This window comes from Nelumbo lutea, chromosome 8, assembly GCF_056320005.1.
Source record: "Nelumbo lutea isolate HS-2025 chromosome 8, American lotus-T2T, whole genome shotgun sequence".
Lineage (NCBI taxonomy): Eukaryota > Viridiplantae > Streptophyta > Magnoliopsida > Proteales > Nelumbonaceae > Nelumbo > Nelumbo lutea.
Window position 1 is genome coordinate 22340274 of NC_142691.1, and position 21888 is coordinate 22362161.

Genomic DNA, 21888 nt, shown 5'->3' on the forward strand with positions numbered 1-21888 from the left:
TTCCTCATGTGTGGCTGCAGTACCTTGTGGGTAGCATATATACTATATGTACAAACATGTAGTATATGTGCTGTGTATTAAATATAGTATGTACATGTATATCATCTAATAATATTTGTAAGCAATTTTCTTTTATTCTATTTTTAAACCAACTAATAACCCCTACTTTTCAAAAGAAGGATAAAAAACCTCTATTAGGTATATATGCTGTATATTACATATAGCATGTGCATATCATCTAATAACATTTCTAAGCATTTTTCTTTTATTCTATTTTTACAGTAGCTAATAACCCCTACTTTTTCAAAAGAAGGATAAAACATAAAAGAACCTCTACTGAGTATGGGGAACTATATAATCATTTTTCTTGGGTTTATGTGGGTTTTATTTTTTTAATTGAGGAGCTTCAGCACTCTTCCTTCCCTAGGGGAAGCCTAGTCACATATTTGGAGGAGCCCTCTATCTAAAGGCTTTGCTAGTTGGACCATAAAGCATAAGTGAAATTTTGGAAGTGCAAAACATGAGTAAGAAGATCAATTCTTTTAGGTTGGGTTAGTCAGCCGTTTACAATTTATGGTTGGTCTTGGAATTAGAAAATATAAGCAAAGTTTGGATTAGAACTAGGTTGAGGAAATGAAAAAACCAACCTAGACTGAACTCAACAACACACATGTACATTTTATCAACACATATCAACATATTCCACTCTTTAACTTGACAGTTTCAAGTTCTTTGGGTTGCCCAGTTTTGTTCTATGGTTGAAGAACTAGAAGTTTAGAACCTTGTTCTAACATTTACATGATCTCGGTTTAGATTTCTACAATTTGATTGGGTTTGGCTGCAGATAAACATGACCCCTGTGTGTTATACCTAGATTAAGTGAATAAATTGGAAGATAGATTGACGGAATTGTTGTTGTATGAATGGGTTGTCTTTGGAAAAATGAATCCAATGCAATACTTTTGAACCATGAGAACCTGATGGAAATGGAACTAGCACCCATTGAAGTAGGTTTTGTGTCAATTATGTAATTTCTTCTACCAACAAATAAAATAAAATAAAATGTTTATTATGTAATTGCTTCCAAAACAGAACATGCCAAAGATTGGAAGTAGCAGTTGCTGATAACAAAGGATCAGACATAAGCTCATGATGTGGATCAAAACATCCTTCAACAGCGTAATTAGTTCCATGTAATCAAGATTCATTAAAATCACACACAAAAAAATTTACTAGAATTTTCACTAGAAAAGCTTGTATCGGTAATATATTGAGATCCACAATCTCTGCCACATTTAATTTTCACAATTGACACAGAAAACTTGGGCTTGTTTTCCAATAAGTAGAAACCACATATGAATGGCTGTAGGTACAAAACCTTGGTCTCACCTAGAAACACAGCCTAACCTTTTGTGTAACTCTCATGTACAACACTCATTCCAGACCATTAATCAAATAGGGTAGACACCTAAAATTCCAAATTACATCAAGGACATACCAATCCTCAGTAATCTTATGTAGTACTGATAAATGTGTAGGACCAAAGATACTTGAACCTCAAGAAAATCTGTGCTTATGTTGCTTGCAATTACATCTCTGGTAAACCAATATGAGACAAAAGGTACCCTTTATTGTTCAAGAATCTACCGTTCTCTTACCCAAGAATGCTTCAATCTGTCATGTATGAGAGGATATTAACTTCTTTTTGAGGAAAGATGAGTAAGAATTTTATTGCACAAACACAGAACAACATAGCACAACAGGCCCCTGGATCAGGAGGACAAGTAAAGCAATAAGAGACTCCTCAACTAGAACTGAAACAAAATAAACTGTGCTGTGTGCCTGAGCCTTTGCACCATGTCCGTGAATGTATATGTTAGTGGAATTTCTTTTAGTATAATTTCTCACATAACATAATTCACCCAATTAGACTAATAACTGGGTTTTTTTTTTGTTATTTAGGTAAGCCCCATTCGGGAAATCACGTGGATATTCCCTTAATTACATCTCTGTTACAGGCAGAGAAAACCTTTTGATTCTGATTCAGAAGTACCAATGAATAGAGACTAACCTAAGTATCATTTTATATTCCCTCTTTGTTAGAGAGAAAACCAGCAAATAAATAAACTTTTTATACATAACAAGTAAATAGCTATCATAAATAGTCATATTTCATCAATAAGACTGGAAATGGCCTTTAAATTGTGATTATATACATTTATCATGGTGTGAGGAACCATAATCAATCAAGTTTCATGAACAAGGTTGCAGATGGTTTTCCCCCTCATACATAGGTTAATAGGTTGTGAGGAACCATAGTCAGCCAAGTTTCATGAATAAGGCTGTAGATGGTTGTCTCCCTCACATATGATTAAAATGAGACAAGGAGAAAAAAAAAAAAAGGAAATAATAACAACAAAGAAGGAAAGTGTGTGAAAGGAGTATAATGAAAGACATAAGTCTAAAAGAGGAAGTTGTAGAAGTATCATAATGAAGAGGTGGAGGAGGAATACTATAATCCCTACTTCTTTCTCATCTTCTCCCTTTTCTTCCACACCACAATCTTCTCTTCTTTCTCCTTTGGTTTGTCTCTTGTTGCTGTAAATTCTATCAACTGGATAGAATTAGCCAACAAAAAGGCATTAGCCCCTTCTCCTTGTAGGAGAGGGGTTTATATAGAGGAGGGAGGTGGTTAAGTAATTCCCCCTCCTCTCTTCTTAGAGTGCCAAGTGTCACCCCACTTAAAGTGAGTTAGAAGAGGGAAAATAACTCTCTCCCCTAGGGTGACATGTGTCTCCCCCACTTCAAGTGGTTAAAGGAAGGAAAATAAATCCTTCTTCCTAGGGTGACATGTGTCCCCCCCACTTCAAGTGGTTAAAGGAAGGAAAATAAATCCTTCTTCCCAGGGTGACATGTGTCCCTCCACATCAAGTGGTTAAAGGAGGGAAAATAGCCCTCTTGTTAAAATAGGGCAAATGGCATCCCCTTATAAATAAGTGGGACTCCTCACAAGAAATTAATTAATAAGGATTTATTCTTTTAGGGCCTGCCGTTCCATTAAATGGGCTCTACTGCAGGCCCATTAAATGCTTATTGCATTACAAACAAGCCCAATTAATTTGGGGCCTGTTGTTCACTAAATTAGACTGCAGGCCTTTTTCTTTATTAAAATGTTTCAGCCCACCAATAGGACTGACTGGGCTAATAAGAAAACCTTTTTTTCTTCTCTATTGTTATTTTTTTAAGCTATGTCCGGGAGTATCTTAACAGTATACCTATTACTTAAAGTGATTAGAAGAAAACAGATATTATATTTCCCTTGCTTTTTGGAAATGCCCAGAAAAATCTAATCTCAGAACTTGTTTGGGTGTGCACCACCAAAAAACATAATGCAGTATGTATGTTTTAAGTCCTATAGCTGCATTTATATTAGCACCAAAGCCACATCTGACATGGCTTTAAGACTTGAGCTTGCTATGATGCAATAACTATTTCTCTGTTTCGGTGAACTAAAGCATAGACTTTTATTGAAATATATCAATAAATGAAAATCTACATTGGATCAATATAATGGGACCTATGAACTAATGGAACAAGACAACGTAGAATCTACAAGCATTCAATTTAGGTGGAAAAATTAAGATGCAAACAAACAGAAGTCTTTGGTGTTTAAAAAGGTTCTGATGATTGCTAAGACCTGCTGAACAAACCATTTCATTCTGCACTGACTACAATGTAAGTAACAGTCAAAGTATGATAAGATATAGACACCACCTTCTATATGAGGGATGGAAATCCTACCAATATTTAATTGAAAGGATATAACAAAGGCAACAGTTGAGCAACAGTTGAGAGGTATTGAATTATATTAAAGCTCAAGCTTCCTCAACTACATTTGGTTGCTTTGGCTTTTATGTCCTAAAGAATTTAAGCTGGATAATTGCATTTCCTTACAAATGCATAACTTTACCTGGAATATCTGATGGATTAGGATGTTGCTGTTGAGGATTGCTTAGCAATCGGATGACATGGGAGGGTTTTGATGACCAATAATACTTCGAGTTCTTCAAAGCCCAAGTGCAGAATTATTGTGGGATGCGTATCTGCCAGGTAGACTGACTTATCTCCTATTTTGGGTCCAAATTGGTCATTCAGCTCAAGTGGTAGATGCCATATGAAGTGGCACCTGTTTATTCATGTTACTTGGATAGAGCCTCCGAGATCCATATTGTATACGGGTGACAAAATCTCTACCCTGCCAAAATAGGAAAGAGAATATCAAAAACACAAGAAAAAAAAGAAAAATAATAAACAGAAGAAGGAATTATATGAAGTCACCAGATTGGAACAATAAGGAACCTCAGTGGGGATTTGTTTTGGAAATTTTATGGAGGGATCCATATCAAATTTCCAACCTCTGTCTGATAATGAAAAATGACCAAAGCCTTGCGCACAAATATGAAATATCTTAGGCCATTGCTTTCCAGTATCCTTTTGGTAAAGTTTCTCTAGGTGAGGACATTTGAATAAATCTAGTGTCTGAAGATTGGGAGGGAGACCCTCTCTTGGTAAAGATTTGACCTTACGAGCATTTCTGATGGCCAAATATTCCAAAGAAGTAAGCTGATGCAGATGAAGCTCTCTAAGGGACTCAAGATTCTCAAGATCCAACAGCTGAAGCTCTCTAAGAGAGGAGGGCAAAACCCCCTCCCCCTTCTCTCCCTTTTCAGAAAAAAATGACACGAGGCCAGGACAATTGCTTATAGTCAATTGTTCAAGAGAAGCAAGTTTGTTCAACTCCAAATGCTTGGGTAGGGTATCCCTATTTTCACCAAATCCGCCAATTACAAGTCTCCTTAACTTTGTGGGCAACCCACTTTCTGGAAAGGTAACTAGGTGTCGACATACCAATATGCGTAATTCCTCAAGTGTCGTCAAGTTATTCAACTCCATAGGTAAAGACTCAAGATTAATGCAGATGGTGAGACTAATTTCTTTCAGAGCAGGCCACCGTCCACCTGGAAAATGCACTAACAGAGGACATTGATGAATCCACAATGTTTGAAGAGATGCGAGCTTGTCAAGCCAGCCAGACGTGGTAGGGAATTCAAAATTACTACATTCCAGAATGGAAAGAGTTTTTAGTGAAGTTGGCAACAACTGACCTTCTCCCTCAACTGTTGTAGAAGATAATGTGAAACCAGGACAGTTAGAGATCAATAGAAATTCAAGATGAGTGAAATTGTGGAGGCCCATGTTAAAGAATTCCAATCTGTTACAAGAGCTAATAAAAAGAGTTTCTAGTTTGGGAGGCAATGTCATAGATGTGAGGCTAGGAGTGTTCTCAATATGCAAACCCTCTAGTTTAGTGAGCTTATGAAGATGTGGCAAGGTCTCTAATTCAGGACATTCAATAACTTTCAGAGATTGAAGAGAGACTAGGTATTCTAAACCCGTGATCTCTTTCTCAAGATTAGAACAATTTTGAATCACCAATTGTTTAAGTGCTGTGAGAGATTGCAACAACTGCTCAGGTAAATACACGGGCCTCTCAGTATTACCAACGTACAAGGAAGAGAGAGAAGGCAATTTGGGCACCCTTGTCAACAGTATTTCCATGTACACATTCATCAACACTAGTCGACGGGGACGTGGAATCCATGGAAGAGCTATCAATTCTACACATTTGTCTATTACCAAAATTTCCAAGCTTGGAAGGCGTTCTGGCAATTCCTTCAATTTGGGACAGTTTCTCATTTCTAGGCCAAGAAGTTTAGGAAATTCACCATTATCTTTCATGGGCAGAGAAGATGATGATGATGATGATGATGATGATTCATGTGAGACAATCATGCGCCTTGAAGGAGCAGCCAGATCTTGACAATTTTGTAATTTCAAGACAACCAAGGCAGGAAAACAATACGAAGGAAATCTGCCCAATCTAGGGCAATCTTCAATTGTAAGCAATTCAAGGCAAGGGAATAATATTTCACATTTAGAGTCTTCCTTTTCTTGATCTTCTCCTCCAAAATACCATTCCTCCCACTTATGGTTTCTCCTGAATGCAAGTGTTTCCAATGATTGAAATCCCTTCCCATAAAACTCCTGCCCAATATACCTCAGCTTATCCATGCCCTCTATTGTGAGATGCCTGAGCATGGGTAGCTCCCCAAGAAGAGGTAGGACCTCAATTTCTTTACAATCAATGAGTTCAACTACCTCTAGTTTAGAAAGTACCCCAATCCAAGTTGGAAACCTCAATCCATAATAGTTTCTGATATATAGTCCCTTGAGGTTAGAATGAGGTTGCAGAAACTCAACTATTTCTTCTGCTAATTGAATTCTTCCACCTTGTGAGTCATCACTCCAACGTAAATCTAATGCCTGAACGTGTTCTTTATTATTCAAATTGGCCTCCTTGACATCATGAACTGTGAGCGCATTTTCCACTCCTGCAATAAGAAGTCGTTCTCTGAGGTGTTTCAAATTCCGTAACTCTCCAATTTTGCAACACCCTCTTTTATTTCCAACAGCAAACTCAGCCAATGTCCGAAGACTAGTTAGGCTTCCCATTCCAGGTGGCATTGCCTCTACCTTCCAACCATTGGGAGCAAGGACATGCCGAAGATTAACCAGATTGTGTAGGCCATTAGGTAATCTACTAAGACAAGAAGGAAGTATTATAGATTGTAAGTTATAGAGGCTACAAATTGATTCTGGTAACCATGTAATGTCAAGGTTTCTGACATCAAGGTACCGTATGAGTCTTAAATTACCAATTGAATCTGGCAGCTCATTGAGACTACCATGCAAGCACAACACCCGTAAGCATCTCAATGAAAGAAATAGATCATCAATGTGCTTGTCATCATACAATATTTCATAGTATCGAGGTTGGAAATAAGTACGCAGAGACTTTGCTTCACAGAATGCATTAATCTTTATTTGTTGACCTTGTATGGGACAAAATGATGCATGGCGAGCCCTTGGAGGAATTTTGCACTTGTTACCTTCTGATCTAAAGCATGTATCATTTGAAACAGATTGTGCTAAATCATGAATGAGGTCATGCATCACAAACTTTGTTTTGTCGTCACTACTATATTGAAAAAATGACCTTGATAACAGATCATCAAAGTACTCCTCACCAATGTCTTCCATTTGCTTTTGTCTAGTAGAGCTTAGAAAGCCTTCTGCCATCCACAACAAGACTAACTCCTCTTTCTCAAAAACATAGCCCTTGGGAAAGATGGAACAATAAGTAAAACATTGCTTCAGGTTTGAAGGGAGATATTGATAGCTCAATCTCAGAGATAGCAAAACATTGCCTTTCTCTTCTGGTACATTCCATTCGTTACTATCCAGAATATATTGCCAGTCCTTCTCGTCAACTTTGGAGCGCAAGAGGCTTCCAAGCGTCTTCACTGCAATAGGCAAACCTTTACATTTTTTCACAATTCCCTTACCAATTTCTATCAAATTTGGTTGTTCATTGTTGACTGCAAATGCACGTTGCTTAAACAATAACCAACAGTCATCATTTGATAAACCTTTCAGAGAATAAGCAACAGTAGTGCCCATGACAGATGAAACAACTGTACTTCGTGTGGTTACTAAAACTTTACTTCCTTGTTTTCCAAATGTTAGGGGCGCTTGCAAGGCCTCCCAGTCATCGCAATTCTCATTCCATACATCGTCTAAAACAAGTAAAAATCTCTTTCCAATCAATATCTTCTGAAGTTTAACTTGAAGTGGTTGTAACTGCAATAGATCACAACCTTCCCTTGTCACAGACTCAATAATCCCTTTAGTTATGATGCTAACATCAGCTTCTGTTGACACATAAAACCAGGCTTTGATGTCGAAGTGCCCCTCAAGCCTCTTGTCATTGTATACAAGTTGAGCAAGTGTTGTCTTGCCAAGCCCACCCATTCCCACAATTGGGATTACCTCAAGCCCTCCTCCTCTTCTCTCTCCATTTGATAACAACAACTCAACAATGTTGTTCTTATCGTTTTCTCGGCCATAAATACCAGATTCATCGACTAAGGAACTTGTTTGTCGTCTCTGTGAGATGGGCACCCTCATCCCTCCGGTAACTTGAATCAAATGGAGCCGATCCCTTTCATTAGTAAGTTCCTCTAATTTTAGGGTGATCTCCTCTATCCGAGATGCCATCCCAGGATAATCGAACTTATTCATCTTCTTTTTTGCTGATATGCGATCCTTAGCCTTATTGATCGGACTGCAACAGAGGAAAGAAGTTCGTACCTCATCTTTTTCAGCCTTAATATCTGATTCCAGTTTGGATCGTCCAACCTCAGTTGCATACTCGTCCAAGACGTCTTCCGCATCATAAATGAGATGCTTGATTTCCTCCAACCACGCCTTCACCTGGGTGCTATCGCTCTGTTTTCTCTCAGCATCATCGACCATGGCCTGCAGATTCTTCAACGTAATTTCCAGCTTTCTGAAGTTTACACCAAGGTCCCTTCTTGGCTGAAACACCTCGAAAATCAAAGGGCCCAACTTCTCCAACAACAACCCAACAGAAGCAGAGATTAGTGCTTCTATCACAATAGACATTCTCTTAATTGGTAGTAGAAACTAGAAAGAAAACAAAGAAGAAACTAGGGCGTAGCAGAGACGCATGGGTTTCTATGAGAATGAAAAGACTCACTATCAAGGCATCTCCAATCGATTACAAAATCCCAACCGGCCCAACATGGACTGAATCACAAGATGAAGAATTTAAGAAGCATATTTCAACCTTTTGTGCTGTCGTCGTATTTTCTCCTGCACTTTTCAACCTTTTGAGCAGTCCACGTGGGTCGGAAATGTGGCTTAACAGTAGTCGGTAGCTAATTACCATGAGCCGAGTACAACGTTTTAGGTCATGCTAAGCTGCGATTTTGAACTGTGAAACTATCGCCAATAATGCTGGAATAAAGCTAGTTGGGAATTAACCGTGAGGTTTCTGGAATATACTTAGTTTAGAAATTATTTTGCTATTAAAAGGAATGAAAAGACTTTTTTACTCTTAATTGTTCTTCAAATTTTCAATATGTACCTCGGAAGAACAATATGACAGTCAGAGCCTGATTTAAGCACCGACCTTCCACTTACAGAAGATAGTTCCTTTCTCTCACTCACATTTCAGTATTTCTCTGAACAAATCAATGCAGGATTAAACTCAAGCTTCTTACTTTCTTAGTACAAAGCAGCAAATCAGGATACGAAATGCTAATACTACAAATTATTACCACTTGACTGGCAATGGGTTCAGTGGTATTTCAGCAAACTCATATGTTTCTGCACAGGTGTGACTTGTAAACAGTGGAGCATACGTAATCTATCCTCCGCAGATGAGATGTGATCACGAAGATATAGCACGAGTTCGTGGGATTTCAGCTTGGGTTCTTTTTTTTTTTCAGTATGGTGGGCCCAAGGCTATGTCGTAATTGTCGCTCATGATCTCTCTGCGACTCGGGCTTAGAGGTGTAACGGCGGCCCGCTTTCCTCAGTGAAAAAGTTGGAGGTTGGTCAGATTGGCATATGGTAAAGTCTTGGGTCAGGTCGGGTCATCCATAGGACAAAGTTATTTATTTAAAAAATATTAATAAAAAATTTAAAATTTTAATTTTATATAAATTTTTTTGTATAAAATTGTTTATATATACAATAATTAAATAAATTAAAAAATATATATTTTATTAATATATTATATACTATATATTTATAATTTACATAACATTATATAACTATATATAAAATACATATAAATATATATAAAATATATATATGGGCCATGTTGGACCATGCCAGTCTGCAGGTAGAACGGCCCGCTCGGTTGTGCCGAGCCGTGCTGGCCAATAAACCTAATTAAATAAATTAGTCTGAGAACTTACCATTTATATATTTCATGGTTCGAATTTCTGAAATAGGGGTTGCGGACAATACGGCCCACTCAGTCGTACCATGCCGTATTGGCCCATGAACCTAAAATCCCAAACCCAATACAGCCCGCATAGTCATGCCGGACCTGATACAATCTACGGACCGTCATGCCAGGCCATGCCAAGCCACGGGCAGCATGGCCCAATTTACACCTCTAGTCAGACTTTAACATATGCTTTCTGTGTATACATCGATCTCGGAGCTTACCATTTATATATTTCATGGTTCGGAATTCTTTGTATGCATCGATCTCATTTAACATATGCTTTCTGTGTATACCATTTATATATTTCATGGATCACAAGTCTAAATGGTTCCGAATTCTATCACAAGTCTAAAAAAGGCTGACATATACTGATTATTAATTAATTAAATCATGTTTGATATTAATTTAGTATTTACTAAATTAATTACTGATTAATAAATACTGTTAATAAATCTAGTATTGACTAAATTATTATTACTTTAGTAAATTAATTTACTAAATTTAATATTTAGTATTTAGCATTAAACTTACAGAAATGCTTTAGTATTTTCTGATTATTAATTAATTAATAAACAAGTAATATTAATTTATTATTTACTAAATTAATTACGGATAAATACTGTTCATAAATACAGTATTGACTAAATTACTATGAATTTAGTAAATTAAAAATTATCAATTAATAAATACTAATTAACTAATTATTTATTATTAATTAGCTAATAATTAATATATTATTATTTGTAATTAATATTATTATTGGTTATTAATTAATAATATATTACTGTTTATAATTACCAGAAATATTGTTCATAAATTATTTTAATTTATAATTACTATATAAATATAAATTAATATTAATTTAGAAATTACTAAATTAAGTACAGATTAATGAATACTGTTAATAATTAAACATAGATTATTATCTACTAACTAATTTTTTTAATATTTGATAGTAATTTTCCAGAAGTACTTTAGTATAATTTATTATAATTACCTATTACCAAATAAAATAGAAAAATTATAAAGATGTTGATTATTAATTAGCTAATAATAAATAATTAATTTATTAAATTTTCATATTTAATATTAATTTAACAGATACACTTTAGTATAATTTATTATAATTACCGATTATTACTGATTGTAATTAGTAAATTATTGTTAAATAACCACTAATTACCATAATTTACAAATAATCTATCATATAATAAATAAAAGAATTATATATTTACCAAAATATATAGATTGTTAATAATTAAATACTTAATAAATGTCATTAATAAATATCAGCAAAAATAATGTTTTAATTTTACTAAAAAATATCATAAATTTGTAGAAAATGTCAAAAAATATAAAAAAAATGTGGATTATCAAATAAACTAGTAAAATTAAACATAATAGAGTCTAATTAATTAAAATTTCAACTAAGAAACTAAAATTAAAAATTAACTTGCTTCTTTATAAAATTAATAAAAAAGAATAAATGATAAAATAATATAGGTTAGTAATTTTTTCAGTTTTAATGTTTATTATCAATAAATTGTAATCACATAATAATTAAAATGAAAATAAATACAAAAAAAAGTAAAATTATAATTAAAGTACAAAATACTAAATATAAAAATAAACTGAATAACAATAATAAAAGTAAAAAGATTTGTTTCTCTTAGCAAACATTAATGTTAATAGTTTTAAATTAAGTAGAATTTCAATATATATATGACTAATAAAATGTAAAAATAAAATTAATGGACTAGCCCTGAGAATCAAGAACCCTTAATTAAATTAAATTAATTAACTAAGATTAACTAATTAGTTATTAGTTAAATTTGTGTATGTTTAACTTATACAAGTTATTTAAATAGTTACTTTTATTTAGTTAACTTACTTTTATTAGTTAAAGTAGGAATTTATTAATTAAGTTTCTTATTATTTAGTTAAATAATTATAACTTAATTAATAAATAATGCATGTTTATTAATAAAACAATAAAAAAGTATGAAAAATTTAGTTTAAAAATTAAATGTTATATTTTGATATCTATTTAAATTTCATTCAAAAACTAAAATGATACTATAAGTTTTGTTCTTAAAATTAAAAAAATTAACAAAGTTATTAGTTTCAAACTTAATTATTTTTAATTTAAAATCCCCTAGTCTACTAAATAAAAATTTAGTAAAAGTCAAAACAATTTAATAAAAAATAAAATCTGGTACAATTAGGAAAATCACAATGCTCATTCCTCGGGTGCAACTTGGGTGAGTTGGGTTGGGTTGAGGGTCAACCCAAGCCCAACCCTAATTTTTAAACCTTGAGCTTAGGCTTGGCCCAACTGATGGTTGAGATTTAGTGTACCAACCCATGCCTAATTTGAGCTTAATCCAACATCTTGGGTTGGGCCTTTTGAGCTTTGTGGCTTAAAGTTTTGGATAGAATAGATTGATAACATGTAAATATGTATATTATAAAATATTGGCCCGACTCAAATTGGGTCGGGCTACCCAAGACCTTAATTCAAGCCTAACCTGAGTTTAGGTTAGGCCTGAGCTTTTTGGTTAGAGACCAACTTGAAGTTCTAAAACTCAAGCCCAACTTATGCAAAAGCTTTGGATGAGTCGAGTAGGGTTCAGGTTGGAATCATCCAAGTTGCACCTCTATCTCATTTTGCTTTAAATTCTTTTGACAAAGTCCATGCATTGCACGGGTCCACACTAATATATATATATAGTAAGACGGTTCATGTCACCATGCCTCTCCTTGCTCCAACCCCCCATGCTGCTCTCTCCTTAACTCTCACCTTCTCCCTTCTTAGCCCTCTGTTAAGCCAAGTCAGCAATGATTTTAGCCTCTCCCATTAGGCCACATCATGTCTTTTCTCAAGAATTTGAATCTTAAAAGAACTCTTCAATAAATCATACTTATCAAAGAACTTTGCTAACTCTCTCATTTTTATTAGAGAAGTGGCCAAAAAATTAGGAATCTATTTCATATGGGACTCTTTTAAAAACCTTCACACTTAGTTGGTTTCCCCACATTTCTTCTTCTTCTTCTTCTTCTTCTTTCACTTCTCTTATTTCCCTATTCTATGATTTTAAGTGCACATCTATTCTTTTTAATATTTTGTCCATAGGACTATTGGGATTTATTAGAAAATGATTTTGATTGCTTAATAATGGGTTCTGAAATATTTGATCGTGTTATTGCAAATATTTTGACTCTGATTAAATCGTTTTTGTCAAGATCCAATTGGTTTGCCAAGTACATTGATCTGAGTGTAAAGAATCATACTCTGCTTTGTCCCAAGACGTGAGATAGTTTTTCCCACAATAAGAAATAGTCGGGATGAAAGGTTTGTGCTTTACTCTATATTTTGTTAGAAAGTTGAGTGTAGGAGGATCCATTTAACTCTTTTTATTTTTCTACTTCAGGCTCCAATTTAGTTGTTGTAATTGCAAATTAGTTCGTGTTGGGAAAAAATCCCTTGTTAACAGTGTGCAAATCAGCAATATAATTAATAAAGGAGAAATAACAAATAATAACTAATGAGAAAAATAATCAAACACCACAATAGGAATATCACACTAGAATTTATAATGTGAAAAGCTTCCCCAATGTGAAGAGTAAAAACCACGGGGCAGTGGTTTTTAATGTGAAAATCTCCCACTATTAACAAGAATAATTGGTTACAAATTCTCTAGTTCCAACTAGAGGATATCAACTTCAAGAGACAAGAACCTCTCTTGAATATACAACAACAGTCATCAAACAAAAATTGTTTCAATAAACAAAATATGAAAAAGATATCACCAAACAAGCTTCCCAGACCCTCTTCAAACCACTGTTGAGAAGCCAAGAAACCCACCAAAAGCCTGATAGAATAAGTATAAAATAGCAACCACAATGGTTAATTGAATGTGTTCTTGTTCATGTACCAATAAGCTTGAATCTGTTTTTCTTCTTCTCTTGTAAAAGAGGAAATTTCCCTTCCCACTCTCTTGTTCACAAAGAGAATATCAATGTGAGAGTCAAGAAAAATTTATCCAGGTTATTGCATTTACCCGGATAAATAACTTACCGAAAAGTGAATGGGGCCTCGATATTAAAAATGATTTAGAAACAAATTAACACCCTACTCTCTCCACTTTACACTACTCTGCCTTCACTTTCTTCTCAATCATGATGAATTTGGTGTAATGAGGGTGATGGTTTGTTAGTGATGTTGTCGGAGAGAGAGAGAGATTTGAAAGTGTCGCCATTTGAAAAACCTATTAGGTGTGAATTGGGCAAGCTTCAATGGCACTATGATGCTACAGTGTATTGCATTGTAGCATCAAACAGGTGAGGAAGAAAGTGTATTCGGGTCCTATATGACCCACTTTTTCTTTATTTCCAAGGTCAACCCGAATACACTATTAATAAGCTACCCTTAATTTCTTTACTTATTAACCCATTGAGAAAAACCATTGGTCAAAATACCCAATTTATGGATAATGGGTACCAATGGTTTGAGAGCTCCGGGATAATAATTTCAGTAATTATTGTTTTTGAATAATTGTTTATTAATTAAATAATATCATATTTGAATATCAGTAATTGACTAACAATAGTATTGTATACTTTTAATAACAATAACATTGTTATTGTATAATTAATGAACAATTACTGATAAATTACTGAATCATTGTATATTTTTCAATATAATTACTAACAATTTACATTTAAATGTTGAAAATTAATTATTTGGATCAGTAATTACCAGAAAATTAATAATTAACAACTATTGAATAATTACTGATATTTTTGGTAATATCAATTTATTTAGTAAATTTAATTTTTTAGTAATATCAACTTATTTTAATAGTTTCACAAGTGATTAGTTATTGATATTTTTTCAAAATATCAATTTACAAACAATTAAAATACCCTTACAATAATTTTTTGATATTTTCAAATATTTATTGAAAATTTTCAGTAAATTTTAGAGGAAAGTTTATTTCAATGAAAATCAAATTCTTTTTTGCATTTTTAGTATTTTTAATTTCTAAAACTTCAGTAGTTTTTTATCATTAACTTAAATGTCAATTAAAGGTTAATAATGTTACTCATTAACAAAATAATGGTTGGGTTGGATTGGATTGGCTCACCCAACTTGGGAAATTGTTATTTTTCTTGACAGGGCCCATGTATTGCCTAAGTCCCATGTGTGCCCAGTTTAGGTAGCAAATTGTGTACTTGATCAATGGGTTGGGTAATTTAATTAACAAAAGAGGAATTAAACATAAATTTATCACATTTTTAATTCATTGTTAGCTAACAACACATTTTAATTAACCATGAATTAAAATTCAATTAATTAACCATAAATTTCAGTAGCAGAAATCCATAATTTCATTAAATTAATTATAATTCATGATAATTAATGATAATTTCTGGATTTAATGAAATTTCCATTTGATCTTATTGTTAGGTTTTGGATTTTCCTGGTGCATTGCATGGGGCTCCGCTAGTGCTAGAATAAAGCTAGTTGGAAATTAACGGTGAGGTTTCTGGAATATATTTTTTTGAGAAATTGGTATTCTATTAAAAAGAAGGATAAATTACAAAGACCCTTATACCTTAATTTGCAACAAAGACCTCCCTGAATTTTATCCATTATACAAAGATCCCCTTCGGTTAGTGTTCCCTCAGTTAACTTTGAAAAAGATTATTGTCATCTAATTAAAGTTTTCTAAATACCCAAATTACCTTTTCTTGAATTTATGAAAATCTTACTTTTTTTTACACTTTATACTGCTCATTGTCTTCTCTGTAGAAATCTCATCCATATGCTTCGTGTTAGTGAAGAAGAAACCACCTACTTCTTGGGTTCAAGCCCTCTCTGCAACATTATATACATGTATGTTGGATCTTCTTAGTTGTCCCGGACATCTAGATGAAGCTACTCTATCTGATTAAAATAATGCCGTTTGAACCTGATCATGAATCTACATGGGCTTCTTTATTAAGTGCTTGTAAGCAGCATGGAAATTCTCAAATGGGAGTCATGATTGCTAATAATCTACTAAACTTAAAACTGCAAGATCCTTCCATCTACATACTTCTATCTAATACTTGTGCTGGTGCTGCTATGTGGCATATGGTGTTATCAAATCATCTTTAATTTATGAAACCATCTGCTTGTGTTAGAGAAGAAGAAACAGAACACCATGGAGAGCTCCAGAACATAATATGGCGGAGAACTTGGAAGACACTAATCAGATATCGTAGCTACATGCGTTGCAGATAGATTAGCAGTTAAGACGTCAAAATGGTATACTTACCCCGTTGCGACAGTCATGTCTAATCTATGAATCACTTCCATGGTTGTGGCTGCAATTTATTACAGATTTTCATGGCAAATGGAGGTCTTTGTCCTCATTCTTTTTCTTCTTCTTGTTCTATATATCTCTTTTTAACTGCTTTCGCTAATCTAGGATTCTTTTTTATTTCCGTGGAGAGGTTTCTGTTTCAGAAATGTTTCGCACATTTTCCTCATCTGTAGGTGGTGCTGCAAATCATTACTTTCTCTGTCTCTGCCTCCAAGAACAAAAACAAATAAAAAAAAAAAAAACTCTAAACAATGAATGTGGTTTGGATCAGCTGAGTTTGGTATTTAACTGGACAATGGGGACTGAAATTTCAGGTGGGAATGTCTCCTCAAAATCGTGAATTCAGTTATTGGAATAGCGATGATTCTCTACTTTTCTCTGGGTGCTTAGGATTTAACAGAAAGAAAGGGACTGGCTTGCTCTATGGGAATTTGAAATCTCCTCCATGGTAATTGGTTTACTTTCGAGGAAGCTCTCTTCTTTTCATTGCTCAGTAACCTTAAGAATTTTAGCTCGTGAATTGAAAAGAAAATGGTTTCTAGCAATAACTTTGACTGGGGACCTTTCACAGGAAAATGGTTTTCAGCAACAACTTTGCCTGCGTTTCACTCTCACGGTGGCTGCACCTTCTTTTATAAGTAGGGACTAATAGAATAAATTTATGCTGATTAGATCTGATAGCACAAAGAAAGTGACACACAGTAAATTGATTGTAGTCTCATCATCCACCAAGAGACAAGCTGTTCGAGCTCAATGATGTTTTCACATCATCTTTTCTTTGATGGAATGCCCATTAAATGATTTAAGAACTCAGAATCTATTCGAGTTCCATTCCGGCAAAGACCACCGGTGAGATGACAAAGTATTTCCTACTAAGAAAACTGGGTACTTTGAGAGAAAATGGCATGAAAAAGAAAATAGAGAAGGTTTAGATGATTTCCATCATCTAACTTAGCGGCCAAGGCCCTTGGCCCAAGGGATTATTTGTTGTAACTTAAAAGTTCAGGAGGTTTTTTTTTTTTTTTTTTTTGTTTCAAATTAAAGTACAAGGGGTTCTTTGTCATTGACCCCACAATACGGGGTCTTCATAATTTACCCTAAAAATAACGAAAAGACTCTTTTTACTCTTAAATTCTTAATTATTCTTCCAATTTTCAAAATGTACCTCTGTGGAACAATATGACAATCAAAGCCTAATTTAAGCATGGGCAATTCCGCTTATAGATAGGGATGACAATTTTGCAGGAATTTTTAGGTATCTGACCCGTTCCGACCCTAATAGGACTCGTTTATCAAAACCCTATAGGGTTTGGGATGGATCTGGGATTTTAGATTAAAACCTTATAAGATTTGAGTTTTAACTTTAGGGTATCTAATACCTAATACCTGGAATGCATAAATATGAACCTATTATATTATATATCATGCACAAATTTATAAATCCTCCATAGATGAGATGTGATTAAGAAGATATAGCACGGGTTTGTGGGATCTCAGCTTGGTTTTTTTTTTTTTTTTGATGCAAGATATATGGTTGGTAGGCCCAAGGTTATGTTATTCATGACCTCTACTAAGACCGGATCTGCTCCTCACATAGGGCGCCTCACACCAATTTCTCATGCGCATCCCACCATATTCATTAGAAACATCTCCCATACTTATACTTTATTATTCATGAATGATATTTTCAATACATAATGAGATGTGCCTATGAAATTGGTGTGAAACGCCCTGTGTGAGGAGCGGATCCCAATTCATTCTACCACTCAGGCTTTGACATATGCTTCTATTCATCAATATAAGAGCTTAACCATTTATATAGTTCATGGTTCAGAATTCTGAAGGAGGTTTATTTGTATAATCTGCTGCATTATAGAGAGGAGGTTTCGGTAACATTTCAGTATCTATCAGCCTTTTTTTAGACTTCTAATCCACAAACCCAAGTGTTTCTTTTCTTGCTGTTTCGATCGATGCTGCTATACCCGCTGCAGTTAAGAAATAATAGATCTTAATTCATTCAAGCTGCCAAGCCTTCTTTAAAGTTTTTTCTGTGATTTGAAATCTCAAAAGAAAAATAATATTTATTATCCAGCATCCCTGCCACTATCAATTAGTTTTTTTCTTTTTTGAGTAACTTGTTGAAACCTCATACTCAAAGTCATGGGCTATATGTGTAGTTTCTTTTCTTGAGATTTGAGTTTTTCTATATGGCAAATCTCTCCTTAAGTTGAAGGAAATTTATTTATTTATTTATTTATAAATTACCTTAAATTATCATTAAGTTTTTTGACAATCCTCTCCCTGCCATTAGCATTCCATCACAATCTGTTTATATGTGACATCATGTGATTTTGTCTTTCATCGTTCTTTAAATTTTCAAAATAAAATATAATAGATTGAAATAAGATTTTACAAAAAAAAAAAAAAAAACAAATATGTGAAAACCAACAACATCAAATGGGTAAGTAAGTAAAATCAGTTTCATAATCTTGAAATTTCTTGTTTCCTATTTCCTTAAATTCTTCTCTCTAGTTTATACATAAAAGAAATTATGTATTTTTTTTTTCCATTTTTCTCTAAAGTTCCAGGAAAATAGTAAAATTATTGAGCTTCCAAGAATCTCATTTTTATTGAAATTTTGTTTTTTCCTATTACCTGACACAGGAAAATAGTGAAATTTTGATTTTTCCAGGAAACAAGAAATTTCCTATTGAAATTTTAATTCTTTATCTAATTGTTCTCTCTTTGAGCTCCTAAAATTTCTTATTGCCGCGTATATATTTACAATGCATCAAGTAGCAATGTCGGTTTTCAAATTTCAAAATTCCTAAAACTTGCTAGTAGTTTAAGAGGTTTGACCTTTTCTATACGATAGTTTTCCTGAAATCCCCTCCTTTGATCAAAATTACAACTGCAAAATATTTAAATTGCAAAGTACATATAAACATGCAAGCGGTGAAGCTTCATGAGTCGCTAAGGTTGAAATTGGAGATTTAGAAGGGTTGATATGATTTCGATATTCATTTCAACCAAACAAGAATAAAATTTAAATTAAATAGGGGCAATTATCTAAAAGCCATTGACTAGTTGATCAGGGTTAGTTTTGTATGAAAAAAACAAAAATAGCACATGATCATTAACATTGGCTTAAACAGGTGGCAATATAAATGTGTCTGATGTGGGAGGTCTCCTAAAAAATATGTCTAACTAGATACATCTCTAAACTAAAGGCAGTTGGTATTTGATGTGAATATGTGCTTGTAAAATGCATCACGTCATCAATATTCATGAATTCCCCAAACGAGATCAAGACCCCTAATTCGAGGAATGAGGAGCAATTGATGAAAGAAAATTTGGTTCAATCTCATAACTGAAAGATAGGTGAACGTGACTTGGCATATTAAGTATTGTCTTAATTTGTTTCATATTTTCTCTCCTATTCTTATTCTTGAGAAGTCCACCTTCCACTGCTTATTAGATGAGAAAAATACTAAATAATCACAGTGAATAGTTGAATGGTAATTAGACTAATGAATGATTTATACTAACATGTGCTCCGGGCTTCAGGAATCTTTGAACATCAATTACAATTTTTTCATACTTAATTTGCATTTGTTTGAATGCTAATTTGTATGATATCAGCGCATACTAAATTCAATCAACTCTACTTTTGTGCCTATGTCTTGAAGCTCGAGCCATCGGTATTAATGGCAGCTTCCGGTAACAATAGTAGTAGCAGCGATGTTCTTTCAGATCTGTCTTCATTGCTTCACCACAAAGCGGTCTTGGTTTTTTGTCCACTCAACGGAGATAACTATTAAACTAAAACTTTACATATATATTTATTTACATTTATACTCTTCGAAACTGAGCCTAGAAAAACAGCTAGTTTGGACCAAGCATGGCCCGCTGGTCACCTCCTAGCTTTTTAACTCACTTGCAATAGATCTACTTGAGAGCATCAGATATGTTGATAGTGCTTATGATCTCGCAAGATGTGGAGGAACAATTTTCACAAGACAAATACATCATGCATTTTTCATCTAAACCAAGAATTGATAATACTCCGAAAAAATTTGCCACATACTTCACTAAGATGAAGGCAATTTGGAATGAAACTGCAGTCTACTCATCCATTTCTAGTTGCTCATTTGGTGCTACAAAGGAATTTTTGTTTGAAACTTGGAAGGGAAGTGCAGTGTAGCAATTTCTTATGGGGGTTAGTGAAGAATTTAACACTGTTCTAACATCCTACCTATGCAACCTTAATTTGCTGATTGTAAGCAAAATGTATACATTAGAGTCATAAGACGGGAGAAACCAATTTTTAGATATTCACCATCAGCCAAGCACCGAAGTAGCTTCCCTTCATGCTGTTAGGAACCTGCCTAACTCAAGGCTCTTCGAGGGGCCAATCTCCCGAATTCTTGGAAGAGGAGAGAGAAAGAGAGAGAGGGAGAGAGAGAGTTTAATGCTGAAAGAATCAATGTCCTATTCCCTTTTCTGCTCTACTACTTAGTTTTACAATCTTGATTGTTACAGTTGTTATAAGGTAGTTGTTACAAGTGGATGACAATTGTTAAAAGTGGATGGTTAGTTGTGCTGACGTGGCATTCTCTTGTAAAACTGATTAACTGCCTTCTGTTGGTTTGTTCTAGCAGTCTTGACAATCCCCCCTTCCTTTAGAGCGACCTTGCCCTCAAGGTCTAATGTAGGAAAATTTGATTGTAGATCTAAGTAGGATTCCCAGGTTGTATCATCTTCCGGAAGGTTGGACCAAACAACTAATGCTCTGGTATGACTCTGCCTCCCCAGCGCACCCATCTAAAATCAATGATGTGAGCTGGCTTAGTCTGTACTTGTCCTTTTTCTGAAAATATGGGAAGGGTCGCACTTGTAATGACTCCTGACTTCGGCCCCTTCTTCAGTAAGGAGATATGGAATATAGGGTGTAGTTTGGATGTTGCCAGAAGGTCCAGTTTGTAGGCCACTGATCCTATTCTCTCCAAGATTTTAAATGGGCCAAAATAGCGCGGGCTGAGTTTGTTCCACTGTCGGCTTGCAACTGAAATCTGCCTGAAGGGTTGTAATTTGAGAAACACCCAATCACCTACTTCATATTGGACATTCTTGTGGTGTTTATCATAGGTGTGCTTCATCCATTGTTGTGCCTGTAAGAGATGATGTCTCAGTTCCCTTAGCACCTCATCCCGTTGCGTTAACTGTTCTTCAACGGCCGCTACTGTGGTGGTTCCTTTTTCATAAGGAAGTAGAGGGGGAGGGTCCCGACCATATAAAGCTCTGAAGGGTGTCATCCCCGCAGCGCTATAGAATGTGGTGTTGTACCACCATTCGACCCAATGGATCCACTTCACCCATTGTCTTGGTCGATCTCCCGCAAAGCATCTTAGATATGTTTCGAGACTCTTGTTAACCACCTCTGTCTGTCCATCAAATTGGGGATGGTAGCTAGTTGACTTGAATAGTTTAACCCTGTAGAGGCGGAAAAACTCAGCCTAGAAACGGCTCATAAAGATAGGGTCCCTGTCTAATACAGTTGAGCTGGGGAGCCCA

The 21888-nt window shown here is 34.5% G+C and overlaps 1 protein-coding gene across 3 annotated transcripts; it reads right to left on the reverse strand.

Moving 5' to 3' along the window:
• Positions 1-1155: 1155 nt before the first annotated feature.
• Positions 1156-9028, reverse strand: LOC148843310 (disease resistance protein RGA2-like). 3 transcript variants are annotated; one of them, XR_016103417.1, is made up of 4 exons: positions 8681-8988; positions 4360-8529; positions 3971-4255; positions 1156-1674 (listed from the first exon to the last, which is right to left on the reverse strand). XR_016103417.1 is itself a non-coding variant. In XM_088958621.1 (2 exons), the coding sequence occupies exons 1-2, from the start codon at positions 8584-8586 to the stop codon at positions 4157-4159; spliced, it is 4326 nt and encodes a 1441-aa protein (XP_088814747.1). In that variant the 5' UTR covers positions 8587-9028; the 3' UTR covers positions 3692-4156. The 3 variants fall into 3 exon arrangements, 1 of the variants encoding a protein (XP_088814747.1); XR_016103416.1 differs by having other exon boundaries at positions 4360-9028; XM_088958621.1 differs by lacking the exon at positions 1156-1674 and having other exon boundaries at positions 3692-4255; positions 4360-9028.
• Positions 9029-21888: the final 12860 nt, after the last annotated feature.

Bases quoted from the DNA above. Each gene is read 5' to 3' on its own strand.
- LOC148843310 (XM_088958621.1), bottom strand. From the start codon at position 8,586: ATGTCTATTGTGATAGAAGCACTAATCTCTGCTTCTGTTGGGTTGTTG. The intron at 4,256-4,359 runs GTTCCTTATTGT...CTATTTTGGCAG, and splicing joins CAAAACAAATCCCCACTGAG to GGTAGAGATTTTGTCACCCG.